The 21515-nt window shown below is 42.9% G+C and overlaps 1 protein-coding gene across 2 annotated transcripts in view; it reads right to left on the reverse strand.

Annotated features, from left to right (window-relative positions):
• LOC149300236 (cullin-3) overlaps nt 1-18201 on the reverse strand; it is a 36263-nt gene extending 18062 nt beyond the window's left edge. Inside the window, exon 1 of one of the 2 annotated variants that reach the window (XM_089485371.1) lies at nt 18136-18201. In XM_089485371.1, coding sequence (XP_089341497.1) covers nt 18136-18201 — 66 coding nt within the window. Of the gene's footprint in view, nt 1-72; nt 271-18135 lie in introns of those variants that run through there. The other variant, XM_089485370.1, reaches the window with a different exon arrangement.
• Between the last annotated feature and the right edge of the window lie 3314 nt (nt 18202-21515).

The raw sequence follows: 21515 nt of genomic DNA on the forward strand, positions 1-21515 counted from the left end.
AGCTGTATGATGACTGTTGTTGGTGTTCCTCGGACACACAAATCATGGGAATAAGAGGCCTTTTACATTTACCTTGTTAATGAGGTGTTCTGTCACCACTTCCCGTAAGCCGGTATATAGTTTCTCCCCGTGTTTGTGGAGCACCATAGTGTATGCGTTCCTATACAGTTCTTCGAAGCTGAGCCCGCTGTTGTTCTTCCGCTGAATCTCTTGTATTGCATTTTTGAGAAGATCCCAAATGCTGTTTACGTATTTCTCATCCATGGTCATCTGGAACACAGAAAAATATTACGACATAGCATCTGAATATAAACAAAAGAAACTGCAAAATAATCACACACCATATACTTAAAACGTGCTTAAGCTTCTGCACAGAATCACAAAGGTCATAATAATCTTAGGTGTAATCAGTCAAAATTAAGCCAACAGGGAGAAATGGCATTTTGCTTCTTACACACCTTTTTGGATAAATACATGGATGAAATAAACATAAATGGTCTTTATTATTCTTTTTAAATCAATGCAGCAGCTTACATAGTCACATCACGTGTAGTTATTTTACACAGAATACGGATATATATTATATTATACACACACAGTCTCACAGTATATTTCCAGTTTACAAGTCCAGTCGCTCCTCTTATGTCATCAAAATGCAGCCTCTGGAATTCTAACACTACAATGAACCGGTTTTTACATTTTAAGCTCCTCAGCCTTTTTAGCTTATTTTGACAATATGACCACTTTAAGTTGCTGCCACCAATTCAATCCTTAAAAAACCAGGCCAATTTCTAATACAAGATCGTTTTAGGGGAGTCCAAATTCCATCCCGTTCTACATTTGCAGCCACTTTTGAGAAATCCATTGAGTCTCCGGTGACCGACACACGCTTCCAAATCACGTCAATGGATGGAGACGCAACCAGAAGCAGCCACGTACACAGTCATGAAAGTACATGTGTTTTTACATCTAAAATAATACCGCTGTATACAGCTTGTAAAAAATTTCTGTGTGAAACCCTAGAGAGCTGTTTGATTCTGCCCCTTTCCAACTGACCCATTCAAACCCTGCCACTAGGGGCGAATGGATGCCAATGCCTGTGCATACAAACACATGCGCGGCAGACTAGAGGCTTAGATCTTCTTTGTACATTGCTGCTGTATCCGATGGTGCTTTGCGATCAGAAAGAAAACAAAAGCATCTAATACTCAATTGCACCAGAAGCCTAGACATCGCAGATGAGCTGCTGAATCCGCCATAAGGAGCCAGCAAATAACGGTCAGCAGCTACTATACACTATCACCACAAAGCTGCTCACTGAAACCCTGAAATGAAAACATCACCAAGTAAACAACAAGTCTCTCGTGATGCAGGCGCACTGCATTTTATTAAACAGTGACCTACCAACCCGATTCTTAATGTGTGACAGAGATCAGACGCTAGCGAGCTGCTCCGTGAGCACCGTTAAGGGGAGATGTATCGGCGCCAGCAGAGATTGCTTTCTCCAAACAATGCTCTGCTAAGCAATTTCGGTAACTCGTCTGAACAGATGGCTTGTTCCCATTCATATTCAGGTCTGAGCGAGAACGGAATCTTGGGGGAAAAACGAGAAAAAAAAAACAAGAATTTGAGACAAGCTGTACAAATCAGAGCTGGCAAAAAGTTGCTTTCCGTTGCCCTCAAATAACTGGCCATTCAAACCCAATCTGATACGAAAGAGAAGAGAAAATCCCATCAGCGAGTATTATCGTGAAGACAATGAATCTAATCAGACAGCGCTTTATGCGTCATGCTGCCGGCCTGATCATCGTGCTGCCGGCCTGATCATCGTGCTGCCGGCCAGATCATCGTGCTGCCGGCCAGATCATCGTGCTGCCGGCCAGATCATCGTGCTGCCGGCCAGATCATCGTGCTGCCGGCCTGATCATCGTGCTGCCGGCCTGATCATCGTGCTGCAGGATGGCTGCTGGAGTGCGTTACAGCGATGAACGACTTCCAAACTGCGCTGTAACCAGCGACGAACGACTTCCAAACTGCACTATAACAGGCATTAGAGAGGCTTTAAGAAAAAATGTCGGTGCGCTAAGCTAGTCTCAGGCTCAAATAATACAAATGTATAATATGAGGCCTACCAAACAGTGTGAGCATGCTGCAAATACAGTGTGTTGGCTGTACAATGTATACAAAAAACAAAATACTGTCTGCGCTTCTCACCCTAATAAGGTTGGCAACAAATATATAAACATAATATAAATGAGAGGCTTTGCAGATTCATTGCATGGAAGGAGTTGCACGTGAAAAGAAAACTAAAAGCACATCATCCCAGATGAGACAGACATTTCCATGGCTCCTTACCATGAATATTACATATCAAAACAAATGAAAACATGAAGATTGCACTAGTCTTAGGTGGTGGTTCTAAAAAGTAGTAAAACAAACCAGTTTGGTTGTGAAAAGAGCTGTTGGGGGAAGGGGGGCTGACACTGGTACTCATCATCACGTCCTGCTGGCCGCACTAGCAAATTCCATCTATGTATGGTACAATACGATTAAACAGAAACGTGTGTGTGTGTGTGTGTGTGCGCGCGCGCGCGCGCATGTATGTAGGAAGTTAATTGTTATTAGGAAGACTTTGTCATCTTACGGACCCATCTACAATGATGGAACTACAAGGCCACCGTTACCAATCAGCAGTCACACATGGCCAGAAATGCCGTTTGTGACAGGACTTCCTAGTTTTTTTTTTTTTTTTAGATCTCCCAGTGTCTTCCAATTTTTAGCAATTTTGCTGTGATGGCAAGTGGACCTGCGTGGCTAGTTAAGGTGGCACCGACTCGGAGAGATACCAACAGGTTCAATCCTGACCATGCTTGTGCCCATGAAATATTTGTGGGCTTTTGTTGGAACCGTTTACTTATGCAGTCCATCCATATCCTCTTTATTACATTGGACACGGTTTGCCCGTTTTGACAAACTGAGTACAGTAACTTCGAGTGGTTTGCCCCTACTGCTTGGGGAAAAAGCATTAGCAGACAATAAATCACTGGGAGCACAACTTAACCAGCGGTGCTACCTGCCGGGAAGAACCAGGTATTTTTAAGTGAACCAACAGTGAATGACGCCATAAGTGAACTTCACAACTCTTATCTGTCCTGAAATTCATCCTTCTCCTAAACCACCTTCCAAAGGCAACTAGAACCAAATGGCTTGACCAGAGAGGAGCAAGTAACTGTACATAAAGGGAGAAAGAAATATTCAAATCCTGACAACAAAGTTAACATGTCTGCTTTCAGTGATAAACATATAAAGTGGTTTAACCCCTTCGTGACAAAGGCTGATTTTACTTTTTGTACCCTTCGTGACAATGGCCGTTTTAACATTTCTGCGCTGCTCGTGTTTAGTTGTAATTTTCTTCTTTCCCGTTTACTGAACCCACACACATTAGATATTGTTTTTTTCAGGACAAGAAGGGCTTTCTTTAGATGACATTGTTTTGATTGTATCATATTATTTACTAGTAAAAAAAGTATAAAATATGGTGAAAAATTTAGAAATTTAAAATTTCTAACTTTTAGTTGAAAAATCTTTTACTCATCTATAAAAGGTAATGAAAAAACCTGCTAAATGGATTCTACTATTTGTCCTGAGTTTAGAAATACCCAATGTTTTTATGTTTTTTTGCTTTTTTCTACCCATTATGGGGCAATAAGTACAGGTAGCGTTTTGCTATTTCAAAGCCATTTTTTCCAAATCTGGTCATTCTTCCCCCCATGTGCCATTTCGGGTATCTTTGAACCCGGCCAATGCAATTTACCCCATCAAATCATATATTTTTGAAAACTAGACAGCCCAGGGTATTCCAAATGCTAATATTTTAACTCTTTCCATGCACCATATCTACCACCAGTTTTTGTCAAACTTTGTGGTAGTCGTTTTTTTGCATTTGTTTTGTCACACACATTTTACTTCAGGTATGAATTAAAAGGTTCTCGTTTATGTCACTATCACAAAACACCCCAATATGTGTTCAGCAACATCTCCTGAGTACAGCGATACCTCACATGAATGATTTTGCCTGGCTGTTTGGGGGCAAAAGGGCCACATTTGGGGCATGCGCATTTTTCAATGTTGAACTTTGGCATTTGGGGATCCACTGCCCATGCCCCATTTGGTACATCTTTGAGCCAGGCCATTTCAGTGTTCCATTGACTTGCATGGTGAATGCAGTACCTGTATTCAACCTGCAAGTGGAGCCAAAGTTCTCTAGATGGTCTGGACCGTCTAGCGAACTTTTAAAATTTGTTTGTTCCTGTTACAGGGCAGCGGCCATCTTGCTTGATGGCGAAGATCATCGGCAGCTGCGGCTGCGACCGCTCTCCGGAGCGGTCACAGCCCATCGAAAGGTAAGTGTTTGGTGTCGCTGGATGCCTCCTGATCGAGGCATTCCAGCGACACCATTTAAGTTTAGGAGGCGATCGTCGATTGCCTCCTAAACGCTTTTAATACGGGCGTCCGCCGCCATACAAAGTATGGCGGATGTTGACGCCCCGTGGAGGGGCCAGAGATGGCCCCTTCGTTCCGATAGCGGCGTTGCTGAATGCCTCGAGGTCGAGGCATTCAGCAACGTTTTTTGGGTGCAGAAAGCGAAAACAGATCGCTTTCTGCACCCGTTTAAAGACGTGCCGGTCCTGGCACGTCAATTGTCGTAAAGCACATGCTTTTCCGTGTTGTGCCAGGACCGGCAATTGTCGTTAAGGGGTTAATAAGTATAGAGAACTGTAAAAACAGAGCAGTGACAGACCCGCTTCTATTGTGTTCACAAAAAGCCATATTATCAGATGTAAAAAAAAATCTGAACTAATAACGCTTAAGAAATGTATTAATTAATGCATTACATTCAAAACAATGTTATCCATCTCCAAAAAAGTAGGAGGATTAACTTCATCAGAGATCTTTGACAATGAAGTTCAAACAGGGAAAAGAAAAAATGTCGGTGCGCTAAGCTAGTCTCAGGCTCAAATAATACAAATGTATAATATAAGGCCTACCAAACAGTGTGAGCATGCTGCAAATACAGTGTGTTGGCTGTACAATGTATACAAAAAAACAAAATACTGTCTGCGCTTCTCACCCTAATAAAGTTGGCAACAAATATATAAACATAATATAAATGAGAGGTTTTGGTTATATGAATTGGCCAAAGCATAATTAAGCTCACCCGCCACTTCAACGTCAATTCATATAACCAAAACCTCTCATTTATATTATGTTTATATATTTGTTGCCAACTTTATTAGGGTGAGAAGCGCAGACAGTATTTTGTTTTTTGTATACAATGAAGTTCAATCAAGATAGAATTAACTCCCTACTTGTTATGGAAGCTGGATTCCCCGCTTCGGAGACAAGAAGGGTGCCAGTTTTACTGAAAATGATCTCACAATGATGTTGTTACAGGATAGTAGCAGTAAAAAACACCATGCTCATCGTTGTCTGTTATTCCTCGCCTAGTTGCTGCTGTCGCACATGGAGAATCATTTCTTGGCTAGATATCAGACCATCATAGAGAAAACTCTGGCAGATGTACGAAGAGTTTTTTTATTGTAGGCCAACTAGTAGCTCATGGCTCAGAAAAGCCAGGTTACAGAAGCGATACTGTTGGCATAAAACTAAGAAATTTAAGTAAAAATCTGTCGGAACTTAATTGCTCTGAAAATCAAATGAAAATTACCTTGGTCGCATCACATTACGTCTGTCCCCTAAAAACCAAAACGATAAAAATCAACGCTGCCATCACGAAGAATAAATGTACTGCTCTAATTCCTGATAGACCCGTGCTTACACGTTGTATCTGAAAAACTTCGATGTCTTTAACCGCGCCATTTTCTTTGGACCACGAACTGTGATTTGCTTAGTTCAACAGACGGCTTGAGATTTTACTAATATCACGTTTTGCAATCTGTATGTAGCTGAAAGTCACCCTGTGTGGGAGCAGCCAATGTCACTTTTTCTCAGTATCTGCACAATAGTCTTCTATGTTTATGTCACTGATTGGTTGGTGTAGCCTTTACAGGAGTAGGCGATGAATGTGGAGAGGATCGGATGATGCCGGTCTGAGACACAGATCTCAGCTTCAATGATTATAGTCCCCCTTCTGCACAGGAAGGCTCGTACCTGCCAAATACGAGGAGATGCCATACAATATGTAGCATGTCTATGCATTAAATATAAATGGTGGTCTTCTGAGGAAAACTGCGACTGCAGTTACTTTGCGTGTGGAAGCACGTATCGCCCTGATTCACAAGGACAAGATGCAGACGCTGTCAAAGTCAAACGTCCCCAATTAAAACAAGTACACCGTTTTCCATCGTCTCTTTACATGTTAAGACGCAGCCAAGCTTTCATACACACAAAAAAAACGAGCAAAACATCTGTGTATTAGCTGGAGGTAAAACGTCCTCTCTGGGAAAGCAGAACGGGGAGTGAGAATTGTTGGATGATGCAAAGTGAATTCTAGCCTGCAGCTCTGTATGAGCGGCTACATGCAGTATAACACCTTATCAACTCAGCGTCTAACTATGGAGACCTGAAAACACTCTACAACACAATACTAACAGCTCTCATACATATTGATTGTATTTACTAACCCATACGTTTGCAGAAGGGTTTCAGCACCCTGATTGAGTGTGTTAACGGACCACTGCAGTGTCTCATTAGGAGGAGAATGACTATATAATGAATAGTCAATGCAGGGAGATTTCATTAACTTCATGCCTGTTTCGCCCCGCATTATGGTGGGCAATTCAGTTTACTACAGAATAGACCCACTGGGGATAGTCCTGTGAAATGCATTGCGAGGACAGGTAAATGACATTGTCAGCTTTCCTGCACGTGGCGTCTACATCATGCCACGGCGGCAGTTTATTCATAAAACTAGAAGTCTGCTCGCCAGTTTGCAGTTTCAGGTCACCAACCCAACCGGTTGATCCTACGGGAAGTTTGCCTCGTATAGCGCAGATGAAGCTCTCCAAAGCTAGCCTTTCTTAATCACTTGTCAGGACAAACACAAAAATGATGATCCATACATAGCACATCCCGCCAACTGTTCACAAAAGACGTTTTGCAAACATTTTCATGCCTACTGCTTGTGGATTATTATGAGGAAAATTAGAAACATTGATTAGAAAATGGATTCGTATAAAGCTCTCTTGGCGAGGTCATGCCTTTAAGATCGGAAATGCCCAATACAATTTAAAAATAGATTTAAGGTAAATTCGGTCTAAATTGACAATGCCAAACACTTTGCATTATTTTGCTATCTGTTTGATCAGTCAGCTGTTTAGCATAAACCAACAGTTCATTTCTTGCTGCTGTCTATAGGTGACGGCTACAGACACAGTTCTGTGTGAAGAACCAGGCGCTATAATCCGATGCGGTTTATATCACATGCCGACATGACCAAAATACACAATCCCAACTCCCTGATTACCACCGATTGAGTATAACCTCACTGTCAGCCTTCCTTAGAGTAAGCAGTTTTAGAAGATATTCGGCCTTGCACCGAACACCAGAGTTCCTTAGTATATCTGAGCTCGAGAGCAGTTTCTAATCTCCTACAATTGTGTTTATTGAAGGTTTATTATAGGGCTGCAACTAACGATTATTTTAATAATCGATTAGTTGGCCGATTATTTTTTCGATTAATCGGATAAAAAAAAACAATATGCAAATTTTTTGTTTATTTAAAATAATTTAATGAACTGGATGTAAAAAAACAACTTAAAATTTACATTAACATTCTTATTTTGTTATGATGTAATAAAAAAACAATATTTTCAAAGTACAAGAACCCAAACACAATATTTATGAAACAAAATAACCCCAAACATTCTGAAAAGAGGTGGACTATTACTGTTCAAGAAACTTTGCCCCAGCCCTGGCACTTTGCACCCGGCACTTTGCACCCGGCCCTGGCACTTTGCACCCGGCCCTGGCACTTTGCACCCAGCACTTTGCACCCAGCACTTTGCACCCAGCACTTTGCACCCAGCACTTTGCACCCAGCACTTTGCACCCAGCACTTTGCACCCAGCACTTTGCACCACCCCTGGCACTTTGCACCCAGCACTTTGCACCACCCCTGGCACTTTGCACCCAGCCCTGGCACTTTGCCCCTGCACCCAGTCTCCAATTCTGCCCTGCACCCAGCCCTGCCCCCACACTCACACCCTGCACCCACTCTGCCCTGCACCCACACTCACACTCTGCCCTGCACCCAGTCTCCTGCCCTGCCCCCACACTCACACCCTGCCCTGCATCCCCACCCCCACTCTGCCCTGCACTCAGTCTCCTACCCTGGCCTGCCCCCCCACCCCCACTCTGCCCTGCATCCCCTGAAACCCCACCCCCACCCCCGCGAACCGCTCTGTGCGAATGGAGCCACACGCAACTAAAAGAAGGCGGAGAGTGCAGAGCGTGTAGCGGAAGCGGGGAACGCTCGCGGAGGTAAGTAAAAGGAGCCGAGTGCTCCAACAACGAATCGATCACTCGATTAATCGATAACGGAAATCGTCGACAACGATTTCCGTTATCGATTATTATCGATTTTATCGATTCGTTGTTTCAGCCCTAGTTTATTACAATCACCCGACATCAGCGCACGTTGGTGAATAAGGAGGAGGATAGGAACTGCACAGAATATTTAGGTTGATGTACTTTGAAAAGGCTCAAGAAGCTCAGAATAATCCTTTATACAAGAAACACTGGGGTAATGTATAAAAAGCTGGTGGCAACAACGCAGCGATCGCCAGCACAGTCAACTGGTTGATATGGGAAGTCCATGATTTATCACTATTTATCCAAATCGACCCAAAGAACAGTCATTTTCCAGGCCAAAGCTGCCCGATTCATGGCCACTGGTTTTTTCAATCCTTTTCGGGCATGTTCCTCTACGCTTGGAGTGAAGAAGCCAACAGGATTAGCACGTTAGGAGTAAGGTGTAAAGACACCTGTACCTCCCTAAAATCTAATGGGAAAATATTACACCAAACCCAGGCTTTTGCCCGAGGCAGGGTGATAAACCAAAAATAAACAACTCCAACATCAAGAAGCAACTGGGAATTCATTAAATAGACTCTTAAACTTCACTGGTCCATAGAAAAGGGGATAGAAGAAGCTCTGCTCTTCCACTGCTGGAAGAGGCCCGTCCGCCTATGGAATATATTTTTATATACACACACACACACACACGCACGCACGCACTTTTTGTTTCCGCTTTAACAGAGCATATGAAACACAGGCATTCATTAAAAATAAAACTGTATAGGATTGTTAGAAAACAACACGGTTTTACCAAAAGGTTTAATTACCTGGAATATGTGGAGATTACTTACATTATTGTGATTAGGAAACATTTTCCTTTTATGAAAATTCTCAACTACTGCAATCTTAAATCTAAAGTATCCATCCGGTCGAGGGTTATAATTATTTCCATAACACAATAAATAGCACCAGCACAATTCTTCCGTCTCGCAAAGTGTGGCGTCATTGCTAGCGATGCTCTAGTTGGCTGTTAATAAAACACTGAGTCGCGTATTAAAACATTTATGGCTTCTGCTTCAATCATCCTGCGCCTGCGATTTTAACTTTGGTGAATACAAAACCGAACCCAAAGTCCTGGTGTGTGTGATATATATATATATATATATATATATATTATATACATATACATAAATACACATACACCCCTGCCCTCTGGTATACTATAAACCATGCTGCGTAAAGTATAAATATTGTTGCCGAGTTCAATTTTTAATACATTTATAATATACCTGTATTTATTTTGATAAGAAAATAAGCCGTAAATGGGAAAATCTACAAAGTTATTATTACATCTCGTGCTACAAAAGAATAAGGTAAAGCTGAGCGGTCACAATGGGGTATGCCAACGGGTCACAGAACTCCACATCCGTGTAACACCTGCTATATTTTATGCTAGAATAAACAGGGCCCTTCATCTTACAAACTAATCCAAAGTGTCCAGAATCCAGAATTGTGTGGGGATTCGAACGAGATCATCTACACCCATCCTAATACATAAACCCAGTCTTAAGCAATGTTTTTCTAATAAATAAACCAGTCCTTTTGTGTGATAAGGTCTGTGATTTTATCCCACCCGCTATATCGGACGTCTTTTCAAACTCCGTCCAGTTCATTAGTGACAGAATCTGCCCTATTCATGTTAGGGAATACCTGCCGCTAGGTACAGTCACGCGACACAAGAAGACTTCATGGATAAGGTTTTAGAGGTTTTTTTTTTTATATGAGAATCTTACGCATCTAAAGAGACAAACATCTGTCACAGGGTTTAGATCTAAGATTATAGCAGCTGAATGGCTGGACATTTTTATACAGCCCGACATTCGTGGAAGATGAATGTTTAGGACACTAGTTATGGACGCATTAAAGGGGGCAAAAATCATCATAGACACATTCCTATTAAACATATTTATTTAATAAAATGTGCCCAGCGCAGTCCAATAATATATAAATCTGCTCTATCTTTTTTCATTTCCAAGCTCTTATTTAATGAATTTTGCCCCTTGTAGAACTGGATGAATCAAACAGAAAAGAGGCAACTGCTTCAAAATGATTTCATTCTTCTCTTTACAACGAGACAGAGATAAGACTAAAGTAGCAGAGTACAGTCCGTCGTCGTCGTCATCGTGTTTACACACCATGTAATACAAGCTTAAAAGCGGGTTTCTAAAACTCCTCATGATGCATAATCCATGTTTAAAACTAGTTTTGTTTGAAAGCAGAGCAGAGACGTCATCAACAACTTACAGCTCTCGGGAAACAGTGGACACGGTGAGGTTTATTAAATGAATGAGTCCTTTATCCCGTGAAGAGTTTTCTGGTGTGAGTCTTCTATAGCATGTTGTGGGCAATAGGTATCTATTGCCCACAACATGCCCACAAATGCCTAGTGTACTGTTTGGGCCATTAAAGAGAGAGAGAGGGGGCAATTACGGTCACTGAATTAGGGAACTAAGAAGCAGCAGTCTATGAAGTCTTGGGCACTGATGATGAAGCAAATGTCTTATTATTGGGCCTATGAAGAAATGTAGGCATTAATCCTGAGGCATCACCAACGTGGTTTAAGAAGTATTTCTGTGTGTGGATGTGCGAGTATACACCACTAGCTGCTCCAGTGTGCACTTGCACAGGAACGCTAGAGGGTTTAAGGGTCTAGAGACCCAGTTCTATCCCGACAACTATCGGCTGCTTAAAGTGGCTAAAACCGGCACAAACAGAGCGCGGAGGGGGTGGTGCGCTGAAGGATCTTCCAACGATAAGCATCTTTTTTTCCCTTCTACAAGGAGAAAATGCACATTAATGCATATCGAAGTACATACAAAGTTCTTTAACATATATGCCTCATTGGTGCAGCTGCCTGAATACATTTGTCCCTTTAAAAGTGTATGTACATATTTATGTGGATTTCTCATATTGCTTTCGGCATTTATTATTCTAAAGTAGGGCTGCAACAACAAATCGATAAAGGATTCCGAAAATCGTCAACGATTTTCATAATCGATTAGTTGAATCGATTTTTATCTATTTATAAAATGATGTTTTTCAGAGCAAATGCTCTGAAAAACTCCCTTCTATAATCCGATCTCAAATAGAGATGGGATTATAACTCTAGAATCCAGACCCCCCGCAACGCTGCAGGAGACCTGGATCCTCTCTGCCACCCGGTGAGGGTCTGTGCAAAACGCGCAGACATCCTCCGCTTCTCCCCTCCACTTCCGCCTGGGCTTCTATTACTGAACCCGTCGTCACGTGACCTTCCGGTGCGGCTTCCATCATGGAAGCCCCAACGGAAGCGGAGGGAAGAAGCGGCTGTCTGCGCGCATCGCACAGACCCCTACCGGCTGCCGGAGAGGATCCAGGTCCCGTGAAGTGCTGCAGGGGATTTGGATTTTAGTGTGCGATGTGCGCAACCTCCGCTACTTCATCTCACTGCCACTTCCACCTGCCCCACCAGGGGTTAATATATCAACAGAAGAAAAACAGGACAAGTAAGCAGCACTGGGTGAGTATTATCTTTATTTTTATGCTCATTTGCCCTGTGTTCTTCTGTTGATATATTAACCCTTGGTGGGGCAGGTAGAATTTTTGCGGGATCTATTAATTATGTGCATCCATTAATTTGTGTTTTTTTATTTTTTGATGTCTGTAATATTTTATTTATTGTTTATATTGTCCATATATTTATATTGTATTGTGTATTTTTTTTGTCTATATTTACCGTATTTGCTCGATTATAAGACAACCCTGATTATAAGACGACCCCCCAAAATCTGAATATTAACTTAGGAAAAAAGAAAAAGCCTGAATATAAGACGACCCTAAAGGAAAAAAGTTTTACCAGTAAATGTTAATTCATGTAAACTATTTTTTTTAATAAAAGCTATGATTGAGAAAAATATTTTTTTTGTTTTTATTTCTTGTATTTTCCAGCCTGTCCCCCAGTTACGCACATCTGCCCCCAGGCTTGCCACACCAATATGGCACTGTGGCCCATGATATGCCTTTTAACCCTCTATATGCCACTGTGCCCCATGGTATGCCTTTTGACCCCCTATATGCCACTCTGCCTCCAGAAATGCCTTATACCCCTATATCCCATTCTGGCATTTAGGGGGTTAAAATGCATATTATGGGGCAGAGTGGCATATAGGGAGGTATAAGGCATTTCAGGAGGCAGAGTGGCATTAAGGGAGTTAAAAGGCATTGTATAGAGCACTCTGCCTCCAGAAATGCCTTATACCCCTATATGCCACTCTGGCATTTAGGGGGTTAAAAGGCATATTATGGGGCAGAGTGGCATATAGGGAGGTATAAGGCATTTCAGGAGGCAGAGTGCTCTATTAAATGCCCCCTTAACGCCACTCCAGAAATGCCCTATGCCCCCATTTAACACACACACACTCTCTCCCCCCCCCCCCCCCCTCCCCTCCCCTCCCCTCCCCTCTCTCCTCTCTCCCCTCTCAGCCCTCTCTTACTGGTGCTTCCAGCCGGGGCAGCGGGTTGACGTCGCCTTCTGCTGCAGCCGGAAGGAGGTGGAGTTGGCAGCGGGGGTTTGTATGCGTCCGTCGCGTATACTTTCCCCAGCTGTCAGAGATCAGAGATCTCTGACAGTCGGGGAAGGTCTACGCGACGGACGCAGACAACCCCCGCTGCTAGCCACACCTCCTTCCGGCTGCAGCGGACGTTGTCTACGCGGATCGCGTAGACGTCAACCCGCTGCCCCGGCAATACAGCAGGAAGCACCGGTAAGTGTGTATGATGGGGGGGGGGGGGGTGAGACAGGAGGATCCAGGTCCCCTGCAGCGGTGGGGGGATCTGGATCTTAGTCTCCTAATCAGACTCTATTTGAGGTCTGATTAGAAGACGACCCCGATTAGAAGACGAGGGGTATTTTTCAGAGCATTTGCTCTGAAAAAAACCTCGTCTTATAATCGAGCAAATACGGTAATATAAAATATAAAAAACCTATTTTAGCGATGTTAGTTTTTCTTATATCAGGGGGGCATAAGACATATCAGGGGGCTATAAGGCGCATCAGGGGGCACAGTGGCATAAAGGGGCTATAATGCGTATCAGGGGGCTCAGTGGCATAAAGGGGCTATAAGGCGTATCAGGGGGGACAGTGGCATAAAGGGGCTATAAGACGTATCAAGGGGCTATAAGACGTATCAGGGGGCACAGTGGAATAAGGGGCTTTAAGGCGTATCAGGGGGCACAGTGGCATCTCAGTGGCATATAGGGGTAAAAGGCATATCAGGGGGCATGGTGGCATATCAAGGGTAAAATGCATATCAGGGGGGCACAGTGGCATATCGGGGCGCTATGGCATATATGGGACTATAAGGCATATCAGGGGACAGAGTGGCACATAGGAGGTATAAGGGGGCACAGTGGCATCTCGACATATAGGAGGGTATAAGGCATATATAGGGGCAGAGTAGCATATAGTGGGTATAAGGCATTTCTGGGACAGAGAGGCAAGCTAGGGGTGAGATGTGCATAACTGGGCAAAAATAGTTTACATGAATATTTACTAGTAAAGCTTTTTTTTGGTATTTTTGGGGTTCTTGTTAAAATATAGCTTTAATTATTATGTCAGTAAAATAAGAAGGCAAATCGTGAAATGCCATTGTAAATTATAAGTTTTTAATTTTAAATAAATGAAAAATTTGCATATTGTTTTTTTTACCAGATTAATCGAAAAAATAATCAGCCAAATAATCGATTAGGAAAATAATCGTTAGTTGCAGCCCTATTCTAAAGTATATCAAATACTTAAAAAATGCAAGAGGAACACACACACAAAGTGTGAGGTCATTGTTATGGCACTTTTTCACTTGTCATAGCGTGCAAACCGCTAGGATGTCACAGTGACACACATGGACGATTTATGGAGAAGATAAAAACCACATTTTAGAGCTCAAGAGGGATTTAGCCAGAAAAAGAGTTTTTGTCAAATGAGATCTAATCAGATGACAGCATTTCCCTGACAGAATTTGCAGCCATTCTTCCTCCACGATCAACATTTCTTGCCACCGATTGGGAGCTTCAAGCAGCCAATCAGCTGCAGGGTAAACTTCCACTGAAATGTGTGTTATGCATGCAGCACTCCCAAGAGCCAGAGCTTACTGGAGGCAAGTACATCATTTTTAGGGATATACATTCAGCATGTATGGGGGGTCTGCCATATGCCCCCCATGGATTTACAAAACAGCACACAAAAATTTAGTGACCACAAACCATATGCATTGTGCAAGTGCACATAACCGCTGGAGAGAGCCTTTAAAGTTAAAAAAAAAAAAGTGGCAGACAGTCTAGGAATTAGAGAACTCAAAAAAGCAACGTGTGAAATCCTGGCCATTTAATTACTTAGCCACGGCGTGAGTGCCATTATGGCTGGAATTGCAGAAGTTAAAATAGAAGCCTATAAATAAATGTAACAGCGTGTCTCGGAGCACACAAAATCATCCCGGGGCACTTCCAATACAGTTCAGAAAATCCAGAAACCCGTATGGATAGAAGAATTCTACCGACTCCCTGTATGGCATCCATAAAGAGTGCTGCCACAGAGTGACTTGGTTGTGGTGTACAAAGCCACCATATAACACACGGGAATACCTTTTACAATCCCTTCGCGTAATATAGAAAAGCAGATAAAAAACAAGTGAGGATGCACGGATTGAGGGGCTACACCTGTGTAATCTATACGACGCAGATCATATGCACTGCATTCTGTCATACCCCAGGTGCAAAGGAGTCACACGTGTCTCAATGCAGCACCCCACCAGCATGGAACGAACGCTTAACGTAGGGAAACATCTTTAGCTCTATAATGTGCTTTCATCCGAACGTGTTTGAAGAGCTGTATATTCTACATGAAGAGGACTCGTTTCATGTAATCTCACGATCTGTACTGGGCCTGTTCGAAATGTAACTGTTAGTAGCATCCAGATTTAAAGAGATAACAGCGGCCAGGGAAAGGCATCGTTACGAAGCACCACATTCTCAATGCTGTTAAGAGCCTATAATTTACAGAAACCCCGAGTGAGCATCGGGGATACACTAGATTATTTTTTTCAGATGTCACTTGTAAAAAAGCAAAGCAGAAAGGGGCAATGTTATCTATTGGTTCCTTACAGATAGGACAGGGAAATATAAATAACTGGAGTTGTCATAATATAGTAAACAGAGCTATTATGTTAACACTATATTATAAAAGAAATAATGCATTTAATTCCCCTGTTAACATATTAAAATAAACGGAGAGCAGCTACGAAGCTACTGTACACAAGGTAAAAATCTAAATGTTCATTCGGACATAACCTAACCATAACCGGGGCGTATATAGAACAATGTTCTCCAGAGCGTCGGGCCGTCAGACGGGGAAACACGAGCAGACAATAAATGCTCGTTACCACGCCATAAAGGACAACACCTCAGAGAATTAAAGGAATTATGAATCAGATCTGCTTTCAAAGGGGTTCGGAATCTATTCATTTTTAATTCAGACTTCTCCCAGCATTACGTTATTGTATCTAAACAAATTAACAGCGAGGGACCAGTAACACCTCCACCAACGGCGCGGTGACCTGTTTGCTTGTAAGGCGGCAATTATAAAATGGAACTTAGGGAAAATATATCTAAATTAAATAAGAACAATACTATTACTGAATAGAAACATTTTCTGTTAAACAAATAAACAGCTATTTATGTCTGTCTCCCCATCAACGTGTACCCAGCTAGCACAAGGATAAGAAGAGCCTACAGACTAGAACATCATGATTCTCCTACAACGCTAATCAAGAAGAAAGATTATAGTCTTTCCAGAAGCCAGTATTTTAGCACCCGTACAAAAGCAATCTACCTTTATCTGATACCAAAACGTTATTCTAGTAGGACACTTAAGGTATTTTGGAATTATGGTGCTTAATAAGTGATGCATTAACAGCAATTCTGAAACCCGGGCAATAAAAAGAAACGGCTGCACCCAGATCTTCCTAACTGCCTGTGTTATATGAACGTTACTCGACGTATTCAAATAACCGGCAATGGCACGCTCCGGCATTAACGGATCGTTTCTGCTATCTCCGAGTTACACTTTGAGCGCTAGAAGGTAGTCAGCAGATACGTGCGGCTGAGCCAGTGATCCGTAGTTCAGAAACCTCAGACTACAAGTACCTGCGGCATTCACTGAAAAAGGACAGAACTAGACTGAACTACTTGTGTCAATACAACAGAACGTATGTAAACCAGAGCGGGCTCTCTCTCTCTGCATGTTATTTACATTGCGCACAAACTTCCTCAAAGTGATGCAATATACGCACAGTGTGCTCACCAACACAAAAACAGCAACTACTTGCATAAAAATCTGTTCCGTTAGCTCCGCACACACTAATCCTCCATCACAAACGGATCCGTGTAAAGATCAGTTCTGATGTAATGGTAAATGGGTCACAATAAGCATAAGAACCACAGAACGATCCCGACAACCGCGCAATTTAGTCATTTTGTACAGGAGCTGCTCTGTCCGCAAAGTTTAACTTTGTGTCAAAGTTTATGTTAAGCAATTTGCATCGGTTTCTTCGCTGAACCCAACGTAAGGTCCACAGACCACCGCTTATTTTCGGAGTGGCTTGCACCACCGTTCAAAAGTTTTGGGTCACTTACATGTTTTCATGGACAACATAATTGCGGAAGGGGTCTCTAACGGTTAATTAGCCTTTTAAACTTAAGCTTGGATTAGCGAACACAACGTGCCATTGGAACCCAGGTGTGATGGGAGTGATAAAAAGTGATTGTGCAGCTATGAAGATATTCCATGAAAAATCAGCCAGCTACGATAATCATTTACAACATTAACACCGTCTGCGCTGGATTTCTGATTCATGTTATGTTAACAGACAAAATGAGCTTTTCTTTCAAAAACATGGACATTTCTAAGTGATCCCAAACTTTGGAACCATGGCGTAGAAGTCATTGTAACTCCATCCTGACACCTGCGTTATCTTTTATTTGTAATTTACACAGCGCATCTTCCAATGTATACATTCCATAGGATTGACAAACTATATACATTAAGTATCGCAGTCTTACACACTGGGATTCACTATTCGCTCTATCATCTACCCGGGAGATAACGCGATAAAACAACTCAACCCCCAGCCCTTATTAATGCAGCTTGTCATTTGTTGGGCAATTGTGCTTTGTTTGTTGTCACGAGAGCAGACAAAAGGCATATCATCCACTGCTGTTGAACAACTCCCTTCAGTCCCGTCCTTTAGGTGGCTGAGAATGACAGGAGTTGCAGTCACACAGCTGTTGACAAAGTGCATTACATGCAATTTGAAAATGTATAGGAAAATCTAGATATTGTGGCGCCATCTGTCAGCGCTGCCTACGTCATATCTACCCCAAACACAGTGTGTACCTTATTCGAGTGTTTATCTACCCCCACCCTGTGCTATTACCCCGCCTCTCCGTTTTGCCCCCGCCCTACCTGCCCCCAGGCTATTCCCCCCTGCCACTCCGTGCGTCTCTTACCGGGAAAGCCCGGATCCTCATCTTGGTATCCTTACGGCTCCCGGGGGCTTTGTTTAGGTTCGACATATCGGCAGCCGCTCGTCCTCTTTCGGCCCCGGGGCCCCTCCTTATCTCCCCCCGGTGGGTGTAGGTGTGAGGAGGCCCCGGGCCCGGCCTGTCAGCGACCTGGGGGCTCCTCTACCGACCTATGGATCTCTTCTATTCCGTGAGCTCCGATGTTTTTTGTGCAGCACAATGCTGAAAGCCAATATACTCAGCGCTGACTAAACTCCTCCGCGATGGCGGACAAACATCCCTCTGAGCTCGCAGGGCCGGTGGGAGGAGCGCGGTGGATCACGCGAGACTTCAACCCTTCCGTTCCCTGTCAGACCTTCTTCAACATCTTTATTAACACGCTGAAGAATTAACAAAGGGAGCAGAGCAGTAACTAGACACGTTCTCTTTATGCTGATTGTAAGAATATCCTGGGCAATAAGCGTGAACCGGTCCTCACGTAGAGTCAGATGCACCAACTCACTAATAGAGATAACCAATTGCTCCAAATTATCACAAACTCGTTAAGATATAATGGTCTTCTCTATTAAAGGCGCTGTTTGATTAACCAAACAAATAAACCTTTGCGGATGTTATTTTCAGATGAAGGTTTAGTTACGCAGAACACCACCCACTGATACAGCCCACATACTGAAGAGCCGTGTGACGTGTATATGTGTCCTGGAAGCAAGGCTGGTGGCCCTAGTATGGGACAGAGTGTTACCCGACCACACATCCCTTTTGATTTTACAATCAAATAGTGTGTGATGGGGGGGTGACATGCAAAATTGGGGGCCCCTTTTACCTTTTATTTATATAGCGCCAGCAATTTACACAGCGCTTCTTACAGTCCATACATTCTGACACAACTAGAACTGACAGACTAAGACAAACCCACACAGTAGGTAAAGGCAGCGCTGCTCGCAAGAGGGGATGGGTGTAGAAAGATACAAGATATGGAGAAAGAGGGACAGATAGTGCTGTAGATCAATATGGGATTACTGGCAGATAAGATAACCTAAATGGCGTGGGTGAGGTACCACTGGGTACATGTTTGCATGTAGCGGCAAAAGTGAAAGAAGCTGCTGAAAATGAATGCATTAATTGCGTTGCAAGCTGTTGGAAGCTCCTCTTATCCTCCTCTTATGCAGTCAATTTTGGCAGCTACTGGACAGAACAGAGTTGTACTTTGAGCATTATTGCAATCTAAGGGCTTGTTGGAGTGTATTGCACAAGAGGTAAAAGTGCCCTTGTTAGAGATGGACCAGCCACGCTAGTTTAAGTAGCAGGAAGGGCGTTAAGGCGTAAGTTCGTAGGCGTCCTTAAAGAAGGGGGTCTTGAGGGTTTAGATTATTGGATGAGTGGAGAGACTGGTTAGGAGTGGGGAGATGTAAGTTAGGGAAGCCCTGTGAAGGGCTTCGTGCTTTTGCACACGGGCAGTAAGTGAAGAGACTGACAGAAGGGAGAGGTGTAAGTAAAGTGATGGGAGAGGAAGACAAGTCTGGCAGCAGCATTTATGGTGGATTGTAGAGGGGTGAGATTGGTTCAAGGCAGGAGATAATGAGGGCATGGACAAGAGCCTAAGTGGCATCTTGTGTTAGGAAGGAACGAATGCCAGTAATGTTTTTAAGACGGGTCAAGGGTGGCACCGAGGCAGCGAGTGGGAGGGGATGGGTAGATGGTTGCATCATTGACATTGAGAGAAACTCTTGAGAGAATCTTAGCATTGGCGGGAAAGAAGAAAAGAAGAGAAGTGTCACGGAGACCAAGATTTTGAAGAGTTTGAAGGAGAAGAGGATGGTCCACAGTGTCAAAAGCAGCAGAAAGCTCCAGTGTGATTAGAGTAGTGGCCCCTTGATTTAGCAGTGAGGAGGTTATTAGTAACTTTAGTAAGAGTGGTCTCAGTAGAATGTTGAGAGCATAATCCAGATTGATGAGGGTCAAGTAAGGAGTTGGAGTCAAGAAACTTAGTTGGGTATAAACAATTCTTTCAAGAAGCTTGGAGGCGAGAGGAAGGAGAGAAATGGGACAGTAGTTGGATAGATCAGTCAAGCCCAGTGAGGGCTTATTGAAGATAGGTGTTATGGTAGCATCCTTGAAGGAGGATGGGATGGATACAGTAGATTGAAGATGTGAGCTAGGGTAGGGACAAGAGTAGATGAGAGAGACTGGGTAAAATGAGAGGGAATGGGATCAACACGTGGTTGGACAACAGAAAAGAAGAAGAGCATGAACCTCATCTTCAGTGACAAGAGAAAATTGGTTTAATGTAGAACAGGAAGAAGTGTTCTGTGTATTGGAGGCTGCGTAGTCAGAGGGAGGGCAAGGACAGGAGTGAGGCTGAGCAGATATTTCACATCTAATGGTTTCAATTTTATTATTAAAGTATGTGGCAAAGTCAGAAGCAGAAAGGTTCCGAAAGAGTTGTTTAGGATTATTAGCAGATTTTAATTTCTGTTCCAGGGTATTTGACACTTCCTATTAACTGCTAACCTGACCTGTGTGCAAGTATTGTATGACTGGGAATTCTCTGACGTTTCTTCTTAAATGCTCTTTATAAAAAGCTAAAGACACCTCCACTTTTTTATGAAATCCAGTTAGCAGGAAACAAACTTTAAAGAAAAGGATAATCTTTCAGGCAACAATGGTAAATATTAATAAGTAGGCTACACAATGATTATTGAGCTCCTGTGTCTCAACATGTTTCCCGTTTGATGATACCCTGTACAGACAAGTTAAGAGATGACTTGTTTTAAAGTGCCATATTACATATTAGGATTTATACAGAGGTGGAGACTTGCACTGAAACTTTAATTAAATTTCATTGTAGATGCTAATTGCAAGTCACGTGAGTAGGACCGGCATAAGGTTTAATGAGTCACAATTGAAACGAGTCAGTTGTAGGTTGGGCATGTAATATGAAGTTCAGGGGTTAATGTCTCTTTAGGAAATTGTTACATGTGCACCCTAATTCAGTAAGCTCAAAGAACGTAATAAGGAATAATTTCCAATATAAGGTTTAAAAAAGATCCCCGGTCGTTATTTGCACTTTAATGGATATGATAGGTGAGTCTTCCTTTTAAGTTTACACTTTGTCCTTCTTGCAAATGAATAGGTGGGGGGGATTCCACAAATGTTGCTCCTCGCCATACACACACTGCCGTCCAGGAAATGTGTTTGACTCAACACACCTCTTGATTCATAGTCTACTTACTACCAGTCAGCTCCAGCGCTCTCTAACAAGACCCCCCAGCCAATCAGTGGCACAGATTGTCAGACCAATGAGAAAACGGGGAGCTGTAGCTTATCCATGAGGTAAGTGTTATCGTTTTAACCATTTCAAAGTA

Source organism: Sceloporus occidentalis, unplaced genomic scaffold, assembly GCF_023333645.1.
Source record: "Sceloporus occidentalis isolate IW3139 unplaced genomic scaffold, rSceOcc1.0.p SCAF_25, whole genome shotgun sequence".
NCBI classification, from domain to species: Eukaryota; Metazoa; Chordata; class Lepidosauria; order Squamata; family Phrynosomatidae; genus Sceloporus; species Sceloporus occidentalis.